At 39.0% G+C, this 12,678-nt stretch overlaps 2 protein-coding genes across 2 annotated transcripts; one reads left to right on the forward strand and one right to left on the reverse strand.

The window, feature by feature from the left end:
* Positions 1–4,022: 4,022 nt before the first annotated feature.
* On the reverse strand, positions 4,023–6,936 carry LOC147393873 (fiber). Its single transcript, XM_086456695.1, has 3 exons — positions 6,774–6,936; positions 4,591–4,673; positions 4,023–4,261 (listed from the first exon to the last, which is right to left on the reverse strand). Exons 1-3 carry the CDS (start codon positions 6,850–6,852, stop codon positions 4,226–4,228), a joined length of 198 nt encoding a protein of 65 aa, XP_086312821.1. The 5' UTR covers positions 6,853–6,936; the 3' UTR covers positions 4,023–4,225.
* Positions 6,937–7,747: 811 nt separating this feature from the next.
* LOC147393874 (uncharacterized) lies at positions 7,748–9,886 on the forward strand. Its single transcript, XM_086455146.1, has 3 exons — positions 7,748–8,797; positions 8,930–9,084; positions 9,451–9,886. The coding sequence occupies exons 1-3, from the start codon at positions 7,748–7,750 to the stop codon at positions 9,884–9,886; spliced, it is 1,641 nt and encodes a 546-aa protein (XP_086311272.1).
* The last annotated feature ends 2,792 nt before the right edge of the window (positions 9,887–12,678 follow it).

A 12,678-nucleotide genomic window follows, 5' to 3' on the forward strand; every position in this document is an offset into this window, starting at 1 on the left:
AAAAAAAAAAAAATAAAAAACTTTTGGGATTTTGCATATAAAGGAAGAAAGTTGGGATGGAGATTTGGTTGGAATACTTGTGGAGTTGGTCTTTGTGGGCCCTTGTTTGAAATTGAATTATGACCAGTTTTTCTGGTCAAATAGGAATCAAATCATTCCAGATCATGGGATATAAAATTCTTCAATGTTGACATTTTCCTAAATGGAAATAAATCATCTCCCAGATCTTGGTTTTTATGTAGATAATTTTGATTTTTACAGAAAAGTATTGTTTTTCTCCATTATTTTTTTTTGGTCAATTAGTTCTTTTTTCTTTTATAAAGAAGTTGAAATTGAATCTCTGATCTCAAATTTGTATTTTATGACATGGTTGACTTGAAGGGAAATACTGGGGGAAATCATTTACCACGAAAATTTGATATTTTTTTTCGTTCGATTACTATTTGTAAGGTAAATTAAATTAGGGTGAAAAATGATTTGTCCATTTTCTAATTCAAGTGGCAGAATAACTCAAAAATGCATTTACATGGCATGTGCAAGAACTGTAAAAAAAAAAATTTGATACACAATTGCACATCCTCATAAATATGTGCAATTGTGTATTCTAAGAGAAAAAAATATATGGTTCTTTACACATGTCATGTCAGTGAGTTTTTGAGTTAGGTGCTGTTTGTTAAACTGAAAAAAATAAGTGTTGAAATTTATAAGCGTTGAATTTAAGTGCTAAAAAAATTGTTTGTTTAGATGCTTAATCATGTTTGTTACACATTAATGAAACTGGTAAATTATCTTTGTTACCCTTACAATCATATTATACATTATTTGCATGTTTCAAATGCTTATTTATTATCAAACACAATAAAATATATTATTTCTTATAAAATTAAAATTCAATTTATTTTTAAATAATAAATAATACTCAAATCTTCAATTTATAAATAATAATTTCTATTTATAAAAACCCACAAATTTCAAATTAAAAATAATAATGTCATATAAGTCACCAAAATTTGAAATCAACTTTAAAAGAACTTAATTTTGGATGAATAATTTTTGATGGAAATGAAGGATGTGTAATTATAAAAAGCACCCTATGAATTAATAAGGGCAACCCACACTATAGTCATTTTTTGTTTTGTTTTATATGGGTTAAAGTTTTTGGACTGAGCAAATTTTTGTGAGGATGGTCTATATGGTCTAGAGATCATCCTCACAAAAAATCAGTCTATTTTGAAACTTCTAACTCGTCAAAAATAGTTTTTTTTTTTTTTTTAAAGGGACAATTTACGGTTCTTGAACTTGTTTTGATAGGGTTAGAAGTTTCAAGATGTGCTGATTTTTTGTGAGGATGATCTCCTCATTATAGAGATCATCCTCACCAAAAATCAACTCATTCCAAAACTTTTAACCCATATAAGACAAAATAATTTAGCTATGGTGTGGGTTTATTAATTTGTGGGATGTTTATATACTTATCCATGGGATATAAGAGGTAATATCCTTTTAAGAGTAAGGGCATACTTGTCCATGCTCAAAAAAACAAAAGGCATACTTGTCCGTGTTGAAAAAAGCGAAGTGCTTACCGCTTCAGCACTTTTTTTCAACATCAAAATAGTGCTGAATTTTTTTCACTTATTTTCAGCAATAAACGTTAAAAATATAGAGTAAACAAATGTGCTATTTTGACAAAAGTGTTGAATTTAATTTTTTTCAGCAATAAGCGCTGAAGAATAGCGCAAACAAACACCGTCTTAGTGTGTCAGATTGAATTAGAAAATCAGTTCTATCTCTTTTTCTTTTGTAATTATTTTTTCATAATTGATGACTGTGTTAATGATTTATTATCTTGAAAGTCATATTTGATCCATTCAAATCACACATTTTTTTTTTTTTTTCATTTTTAATTATATATTATTGTTTATCTTATTCATGTGTAATGATAGACTAATGAATATGATTTACATTCACTAACTTAAATCATACTTCACAATCAAATTATCTAATACCTTCTACATGCCTTGTAGAAGTGCCTCAACTATTTAAAATTATAATTATTATGATTAAAAAATTAACATTGGGATGAGAGATTTACGTATAATGTGGGCATTACTAGAATTATTAGGATGACACTCGTGGTTTTATTTTTTATTTTTTAAGAGAACTCTAATTGAAGTGGAAGATTGGTTAAAGAGAAGTCACCTGCAATCATGTTTCTAAATTTCTTTTGACGTCTTGTCCGTGAATAAGATTGAGTCGTTTCAAACGAGTTTTCCTATACGTTTGAATCATCTCGTTCAACAATGAGACAGATGAACCATGGTTTTAAATCTCATCCGATAAGTTTTACTTATTTATCCGTCTCATAGGTGGATGATACAGAAACGTATCAGACGAGTTATAAAACCATGCCTACAATTGGGTTTAACCATGGATACCAACTCAAAATTGACTTTGTAGGAAATATTGACCATGGTAAAATTTTAAACAATTTGCAAGTAAAATGTAAGATTCGGCCATTTCTTGTTTTTGAAAAATAAAAATTACGTGCTGGTGAATTCTAAAAAATAAATTATATGTAATTTGCATACCGAACAAATTATATGGGCTTGCAATGCTTAATTATCACTTTATTCATAATGTTTTTGTTTGAATCAATCGTCATAATGTTTTTGTAATTTTGAAATTATAATTTGAACCAAACTTTTGTAATCTTTGAAGAGTGTGTTTTAATCATTAATTGGGGGTTTAATTATTTATATAATTTTATGAGAGATAACTGTAATATATATTTTGGTTTTTGTACTGAAAGTATCATCTCATCTCTTAAGTTTTCTAAATTTACAAAATTGTCAAACTAGTTCATTAGAATCTTTGTCACAATATTAAATATTTTATCTATAATATCTGCAGAAATTTGATTGTTTTTTACAACTAACAAGGAGTAGCTTTTTTGATAACACAATCCCATTACTTATGTTACATTTTCATCACATGCAGATTTCCCCAAGTGAAAATAACATTCTTAAAATATATAAAACCAACTATGAGGTTCTTGCTGATGTCAGTCAGATGCGTAACACTTCAAATAAGATCTTAGTCACATGGTTTTAAATCTCCTCCGAGACTGAGACGACTCGTCTGAGTTGTCTAGGTATCGTCCACCAACGACACCAGTTGACAAGTCATCTCAAAGACGTGGTTCATTTTACTTCTTAGGCATATATATATATATATATATATAATATATATATATATATTATATATATATATATATATATATATTTTTTTTTTAAATCTCATCCGAGATGATTTAAGTAATTGGATATTTCATTTGAGACGACTAGGTCTCATTCATGAAAGAGACATCAAAATGAGTTTTTAAACCATGCTTAATCATCGATTGCGTGTAGCTTTTCTTTGGATTTTCATTATTTGTATAAAACAAATGATAAGTCATTTAATCAATGAAAAAAATGATGAGTAACTTACCATTTTTAATTCATAGATCCTTTGTAAGAGAAATACAGATTAATCTAATGTTGAAAAATCAAAGCCAACAGTAAAAAATAAACAATCTTATGAACCATTACCCTTTTTTTGTAGGGAGATCTACAAGGAACAAAATAACAAATTTTTCCAAAAGGAATGAAAAGGAAGGAAAGAACAACTCATATAAATGTTCACACCATGATATCCCCACCATGGTTTTAAACCTTGTCCGAGACTGGGACAACTCGTCCAATACGTCTTGGTATCATCCACCAATGAGGCGGATTGACAAGTCAAATGTATCGGATGAGATTTAAATTCATCATTCATTTGTCTCATTGTTGAAGAAGACTCAAACGTATCAGAAAACTCATCCGAGATGACTCGGTCTCATTCATGGATGAGACGTCAAAACAAGTCTTAAAACCATGATCCTTACATTTCATAGGAGTTGAAAACTTATCTTGTAAATGCAAAAGTGACCAGGCAATTATAGTCCAAAATCTTCAGGAGTTCAATTCATGGGAACCAAATGAAGAAAGATGACATTTAAACATTAAATGAGAATGGTAATCGTGTTCATCGTCTCCATCAATTCACACACAAATAACAAAAAGGTAAGGGATCAAATCCACGATGCTTGAACATTTGTCCACATCAGAAGAAAAGGGCAAAAAGAGATTTTATTCATAAATCGATCATGGTGGCCACTTGTCAGTTACATCACTAACCCAAATTACTCCTGCTTCTTACCTGTCATTCCCGCAACCACCTGATAAAAAGAATTACGCAGACCTCTTAAGAATTATGCAGTTATAATAATCTCTTGCAATTTATTTGTTAAAAAAAGTAACTATGACAGGTAAATGTAATGGAAGTTGGCAAGTTTGTCTACGAATCTAACAACCTTTGTCTGCAGTAAGATGTGCCTTTTTTGGTTAATGGATGCTATTACACCCATGGACAAATTATTTAAATCCCTTCTATTTAAAGGGGGAGAGAAACACATAAAACACCTATTTAAGCTTTTAAGATGAGAGGTACGCAATGGGGAGAAAAACTTATAAGGAAAAAACCACAATCCAAACCTTAAATACTTACATCACTTAAAGCAGGTTGAGGGACCTGCTTGGCCGTTTCAAAGGAGTCCAAGATAGGCCTGACCACGGCTGGAAGGAAGAGGCCTGAATTATTTTTTAAAATAAATTAAAAGGTTAGATGATGTAATCTACTACTCAAAAACAAGTCATCCATTAAGTTTGTAATGAAAAGTCCTTATCACACGAATGCCAGTAGATGCATAGATGCAAGACCATACTATTTCAATGTTCATGTTCACCATCTTTCATGTCCTTTTTTTTTGTTGTTGTTGTTGCAAGTTCTTCTTTCTGAACTTCCCAACCAGGAGTGATGTTTTCTTTGCACAACACAAAAGTTACAAAGGAAGTAAAAGTGAATCAAAGTTTAAAAAAGAAAAAAATAAATTATATATTGATCACAACCTGATTGGTACAGAAGCTTGCAGGAGGCCTTTTATGGATGTCAATTTTAAGTGTTCTAAAACTTACTTCAATGATCGAAGTTATTACTTAATACTCTATGAATAGATTTTGTCTGTCTACAACATTCAGGCACTAAATGACATAGAGAAACACGTAGCAATCATCCTTGGTTTATGCTATTTTGCTGAAGTTATTCCTTAATATTTTACGAATAGATTTTGGCTGTATACAACATTTTCAGGCACTAAATGACATAGAGAGACATGCAGCAATAGTGCAATACAGGGGTGTTGTAGGAGAGAATAATTGTTTTAAGCTATTTTGGGCCTCAAAAATCGCTAAAATTGAACAACAGGATGAAGTGGAAAATTATCTCTTTTGTAAAAAGAACTCTACAGTGTCTGGGGAGGAACCAAGCATCTTCCAACAGCATGTCTCCCATTGATTCTTCATTTCTCCTTTATTGAGTATGTTTTTTTTTTTTTCCAAAGATATTAGATATAATTATATTAATGAAATGAAAATGATGGTCAAGATAGCCATATGAGTACCATGAAATATTAAACTAGCCCAATGATATGCACAAGGAATCCCATCTAACTAGCAACTCCTCAAAGAAAACATCCATAAATTCCCCAAACAAGTAACACCAGAAAAAAAATCAAACCCAGCAAGAGTGGAGTGTAGCATATAAGGAGTGAACACACACTAAGGAGTATAGAGGAGGACCCATGTGTGCCACTCTTTTTTTGGGGTGGGGTGAATAAGCCAGGCATGAATCCCAGGACCTCAATGTTGGATTGCAAAATTTCAACCAATTATGCTTTGGGTCCAGGACCATTGTGTCCAATAAACAGACAATTGTGTTCATATAAAACCAATCTATCCACAAACATTACAAAGAACATAAGATGTCAAAAAATGATAAAATAGGTGTTCCTACTCTCTCCCCCATATTTAAGTTTTCAACTATTCTATTGTTTTGATATTTTCATCAAAGATCTAGAAAAACTTTGTCAAGTTTGCAACAATCTTGAGACTTGGAATGTTGCCCTCTAGAGATTAGAATTATTGAATTCTAGGAGGTTGATGCCTACATAGTACTGACACCAACCAAAGGAACAACATTCCAATAAATTACTTCCTTTTCCTTTTACAGATTATGAAGTTGTTGAATTGTTCACAGATAATTGAAGAAGATACCTTTATTGAGCAAGTCTTCTTCTAATTTTTTTGTTTCTTAATGCTTTTGGGTATAAAATATCATTTTATTTTCTTCAAAACTGATTCTTTTAAATCCACTCAGTATCTCAACAAATACAACTATATGCAGTGTTCCCAATCACATAAAACTTACCTATGAAACTACAATGCTTCACCCTTGATGCAGAGAAAAAGAAAACCATGATGAACAAGACCAAATCTCGATGTTTTGATTTTCTTCCAATACATCGTTAACAGATGTCCAATAAATGATTCTGCAAACTTCAACAGAAGTCCAAAACAAGTAGAATCCCAAAATTCTAAACAGATGCGAGGAACAAATTTTTTCTGAATCGATCACAATTCACATGGGCATCATATAACAATAAATTGAATGAAATATTCAATTTAAAAAAAAAAAAAACAAAATCAACTCGATTATCTTAAAGTAAATAATGCATTATAAACCCTAATCTTCAGAAGAACACTAGAGAAGGAACATGATCTAAAAATCCATACGAAAACAACTGATGAATCGAAAGAGAGAAATTAGGGTTTGAAAGATAGGTGGAGACTTACCGATACCGGCTATAAGGCACGAAGCTGCAACAACGGGCTCTTGAACTATGAACATCTTCAGCTTCTCCATCACCGCCATCTCTCTCTCTCTCTCTCTCTATATGCGCGTAGAAGAATTCAATCAAGAAATGCTTCCAAGTTTTTCCTTTGTCGAGGAGTTGGAGACTGGGAGAGTAAAAATCTTGGCTTATAGACCATAACGATCATCTATAAACTACTAAGATAGTCGGGTAACTAAACCTGCATGGTTTTAGGGCCGTCCATTTCTGTCATGAAATGGGCTAGAATGCTGGACTCTTGGTCGAATTGGGTCAGGATCCAGTTTATGAAGAAACGGACCTGTCCAAGCCTGAATAACTTGGCTAGAGTTTTTACAAATGTGGGGGAAATTCTGAAATAAGGACACGTGGCAGGAAATTAAGCTCGGAAGTATAGATCCAAGGCTCGGATGGCCTGATATGTAGGCCCAGTAGATTGAACTCCTCAGGTGCAAATGGATGTTTGGCTCGGACCTTAGTCACCGATCGATTAGGTAGTACGGATAATGGCATTATAGGTCGGTAATACGGATCTGACATATGCGTCAGTTGATTGACAGTATTAACAACTCACGCCATGTCAAATCCGCTCTAATCATCCCAGAAGTGGCAGGGCAGTTGCAACAACTCCTGCAGCTGACATGTCAGGGAGTGAGCCAGCTACCCTTAGCAACCTAACCGCCTTGGGTCATTTCAGACACAGAAAACGATCAAGTTTAAACACCTATAAAAGGAGGGAGACTTTGGGAAAAAGGGGTTGGATTTCTTCTTCTCTCTAAAACTAAATTACACTGATCAATTTGTCTAACTTGATCGTCGGAGTGGGCTGATTTGCAGGTCCACCCGAGCTAGAAGAGAAGAAAAGTGTAGAGTCAATTCTTGCATCTACAATTTGGCGCCGTCCGTGGGAATCTTACAAGGAGAAAAACGACCAAGATGGGAAGGGCTAGAGGCGAAAATCGTGGAGAGCCATCAAATCCACTACCAGCAGACTCACCTCCAAACGTGCAAGACCTAATGCTTGCAATGTACAACTTACTCATGGAGATGAGGGAGGAAATGCGCAGGGGGTTGGAGAAACATAATGGTGAGATAATGAACATAAGGAGGGAAAATGAGGAGCTCAGGCAAAGGTTAGGCGAGCGTGCGGAAATCGAAGAAGGCCCAGGCGCAGAGCGAAGTAGTAATCATGTTGTCCGAACAGCATGGACAGAGGCAGACTGGACCGAAGACTCAGCAGCACTCAAAACGCAGCAAGGAAGCTCTGAAGTTAAAGAAACAATGACGAGGAAGGAAGTGGAGGAAATGCTCAGGAGGAGGGATGAGGAATTCGCACGAGGGAAGGATCCCGCACAAAAAGTACGGAACGCAATCCGGGAGCTTAAGGGGACACCATTCTCATCAATGATAATGAATTCGGAACCACCCAGATCGTTCCACATGTCGAAGTTTGAAACCTATGACGGAACGCGAGATCCTATGGACCATATTCTGCATTACAGAAGTCAGATGGTGTTGTACCAGAACGATGATTCGTTACTCTGCAAGCTATTTCCATCAACCTTGAGGCTCGGGGCCATGATGTGGTTCCAGGCTTTACCAACTGGGTCCATTACGAACTTTTCCGAGTTAGAGGAAACGTTCGTTGGGCAGTTCGTGCACTTGCGAAGGAAGAAGGTCGGAGTTAACACTCTATTTAACCTTCGACAGGAGGCTGAGGAGAGTTTCCGGTCATTTGTAACACGTTTTCGAACGAAGGCCCTGGATGTAGAAGGCATGGATGAGGCAACAGCCTGCATGGCGTATATCGCTGCAGTCATCCCGGGAACACGGTTGCATGAGTCTTTGATCAAGTTTGACCCAACTCGTTTGGAAGATTTGTATGCAAAGGTTGAAAAGTACATTCTCGTAGAGGAATCCGTGAAAGGCAGGAGACGAAGCGCTCAGACAGTGGCCAACAGCGAAGGGGGGATTGATGCTACAAAGGTACCGACTCACCTCGGAGGGGAATGAAGCAAGAAAAGGTGGAGAGATTCGAACGAGCAGTCAAGGTGGAAGAGAGGCCGGGTGTATACACCGCTCAATGAAAAACTATCTGTGATACTGAGGCACATAAAGGGAGAACCCGATTTCATTCAACCACTCCGGGGGTATAAGGGGAAACCCGGAAAACCATACTGCAAGTACCATGAGGCTGAGGACCACCCTACCGAGGATTGTTACAGGTTGCGCCATATCATCCAGGATATGGTTGAAGCAGGGAAGCTTAAAAGGTATGTCTCGGCGGGAAGATGAAGAAGAAGGGAAACCGCCGAGAGAGTCGAACGGAAGCCCGAACAAAGATGGCCGACCAAAGGAGGGCGCCGAGAAACGGAAGAACGTAGGATAGTTCATACCATCACAGGGGTGTTGGGGGCCGAAGTGCCATCTAGGCCGGTGATTCGGGAAAGAGTAAAAAAGATCCGACATATGGTTGTGGTCAATAGTATGGCATCAGGAGTACGGGTAGCAAGAACGACGAGCAACGGAGTGGATTCCCGGGCAATTGTGTTCACAGAGGATGACCTGAGGGGAACGACTAGGCCCCATTAGGACGCACTGGTGATCGCACTCCCAGTGGGAAACGTCGAGCTCCGTAGGATACTGGTGGATTCGGGAAGTGCAGTGGATATTCTTTTCTTAAGTGCGGCAAAGAGGATGGGGGTTTCAGAGAGTTTGGAATCGACACCGACCCTCGTTTATGGGTTCAATGGTGCTCCGAGCAGTTTGATGGGAGAAATCACACTCCCGATCACGGCAGGGTCAAAAGTAGTAATGACAAGATTCGTGGTGATAGATGCGAACTCAGCCTATAATGCAATTCTCGGGCGGAGGTGGATACAGGAGATGAGGGCAGTCCCATCAACCTATCATCAGGTTATTCGGTTCCCAAGCAAGGAAGGGATGATGGAGATCCGGGGTGACCAGGAAATGGTGCAGCGGTGTTTTCACCTGACCTTGAAACAAGGACGGGAAGCCGGGGCCACTCCACAGAAGAAGAGAAAGGAACCACCAACCGAAGGAGAGACATCGTAGCAATTACAGAAGGAGCCACAGCGAGATCGGGGGCCAACAATCGAGGAAGTCGAGGCCGTAGACCTCGGTGATAACGGAGGACAGTTGGTCAGTATTGGCACCAAGATGTCATGGGATGAAAAATCAGCATTGCTCCAGCTTCTGAGGGCAAACAAAGATGTGTTCGCGTGGTCGTTTGAAGATATGCCAGGGATCGATCCCTTGGTGGCGTGCCATCGACTAAACATTGATGAAAACTTCTGACCTGTTAGACAGAAGCCGATGAGGCTGTCTCCGCGTCTCAGGCATAGGGTAAATAAGGAAATCGAGAAGCTATTAAAGGCTGGGTTCATCAGGGAAGTAGATTACCCAGAATGGATAGCGAATATAGTGGCCATACCGAAGAAGGATGGGAGGGTGAGAGTATGCATCGACTTTACAAACCTTAACAAAGCGTGTCCAAAGGATAACTTCCCGCTGCCAAGGATCGATAGGCTGGTCGACGCTACCGCCGACCATGAGAGAATGTCATTCATGGACGGGTATTCAGGGTATAACCAAATCCCTCTAGCCGCGGAGGATCAGGAAAAAACGTCATTCATCACCGAGCAAGGGCTGTTCTGTTTTAAGGTAATGTCGTTCGACTTGAGAAATGCCGGGGCCACTTACTAGAGACTCGTGACAAAGATGTTCAAAGGTTTAATCGGGAAAACTGTAGAGGTATATATCAACGACTTGCTAGTAAAAAGCAAGAAAGCGGAAAATCATTTGACAGATCTCGAGCAAACTTTCGACCGGTTGAGGAGTTTTCAAATGAAGCTGAATCCGAAGAAGTGCGTGTTCACAGTCTCTTCAGGGAAATTCCTCGGGCACGTTATCACCAGGAGAGGCATAGAGGCCAACCCAGATCAAATCCGGGAGTTGGTGGAAATGCCGAGCCCCACTAACCAAAAGTATGTGCAGAAATTAGCAGGGAGAATAGCTGCGCTGAACAGGTTTATCTCCAGGGTATCCGACCGATGCCATCCACTCTTCAAGTTGTTACAAAAAGAAAAGAACTTTGCCTGGGGTGTGGAGTGCGATGCAGCGTTTAGCGACTTGAAGAAGTATTTGGGGCAGCCACCGATCCTTAGCTCTCCGGAAGAAGGAGAGGAGTTGGGAGTTTACCTGGCAACAAGTTCATCGTCGGTAAGCTCGGTTATCTCTAAAGTTGATATGGGACGGGAGTACCCTATCTACTATGTGAGCAAAACGTTGGGTCCATCAGAGATGAGGTACACCAAGATGGAGAAGGTGGGATTGTCGCTCGTCTACTCAGCACACAAGCTTAGGCCTTACTTCCTCTCACACCGTGTCCGAGTTCTGACGGACAGCCCATTGAAAGAGATGATGCACAGATCTGAAAAATCTAAAAGGATGGCAAGATGGGCTGTAATTCTCGGCGAATATGACTTGCAGTTCGAGTCACGGACGGTACTAAAAGGACAGGTGTTGGCAGACTTCCTCGCTGATTTCCCGGTTGAAGATCTGAACTGGGAAGAGTTGGAGAACGAAGACGAAGGGGCAGAAGAAGTGGAGTTGTGGGACAAGCAAGCAGGCTGGAGGATGTTTGTCGATGGTTCGTCGAATTACTCCGGCTCGGGGGTTGGGATAGTGCTTGTAACACCGAGCAATGACAGATTGGAAAAGATAATCAAGCTTGGGTACGGGGCGTCAAATAATGAATCTGAGTACGAGGCAGTTATCCATGGGCTGAGAATGGCAAGCGAATTAAAAGTCGACCAAATAAAGTTATGTATTGATTCCCAGCTTGTAACAAACCAGTGCAACGGGAAATTTGAAGCGAAGGATGAACGCATGTCGAAATATCTCGCCTCAGTAAAACGGGAGATTGAGAAGTTCGACCAAGTGGAGATATGCCAAATATCGAGAGACGAAAACAGGCACGCAGATTCGTTGGCCTACATCGTCTCAATGCTAGAGGAAACGGAAAGACGGTCCTTACCTGTAGAATACCTGCCAAAAGCGAGCATAGAACATGGTGAAAGGGAATGCGCGCAGGTGGGACGAACCTCGGGATGGATAGAAGAGTTCACATAGTATCTACACTCAAAGGTGTTGCCGGCGGACAAGACGGAAGCAAGGAAGTTGCTGCGACAGGTCGGAAAATACACGCTCGTTGGAGAGGAACTCTATAGGATGTCCTTCGGGGGACCACTTCTCAAATGCCTTACTAAGGAAGAATCCGAGCTCATAATGGCTGAAATCCATGAGGGAATCTGAGACAATCATTCGGGAGGACGGTCGCTTGCCAATAAGGTTATCAACCAGGGCTACTTTTGGCCCAGGATGCAAGAAGATTGTAAGAAGTACGTGAGGACCTGCGATCAATGCTAAAGAGATGCCCCCATGCATTTGCAGCCGGCCAGCGAACTCCACTCTATGAAGTCACCCTGACCGTTCTCAATGTGGGGAATGGACATCGTTGGACCTCTACCTCGGGGAAAGGGGGGTAAGCTATTCATCCTAGTAGCTACGGATTATTTTACTAAATTGGTTGAAGCTGTTCCCCTCACTCGGATTAGAGAAGAGGAAGTTATCAAATTCACTTGGGAGCACATCATTACGCGCTTTGAAATCCCTTACGCGCTGATCTCCGATAACGGAACGCAGTTCAAAGGCAACAGCGTGCAGTCGTACTTCAGGGAATACAGAATCCGATCACTCCAGTCGTCACCGAGGTATCCACAAGGCAACGGGCAGGCTGAAGCATCCAACAAGACAATCCTTGGGAACTTAAAGAAGAAATTGGC

The sequence above is a fragment of the Akebia trifoliata genome, chromosome 10 (genome assembly GCF_017979445.1).
Source record: "Akebia trifoliata isolate Shusen 1 chromosome 10, ASM1797944v1, whole genome shotgun sequence".
Taxonomy (NCBI): domain Eukaryota; kingdom Viridiplantae; phylum Streptophyta; class Magnoliopsida; order Ranunculales; family Lardizabalaceae; genus Akebia; species Akebia trifoliata.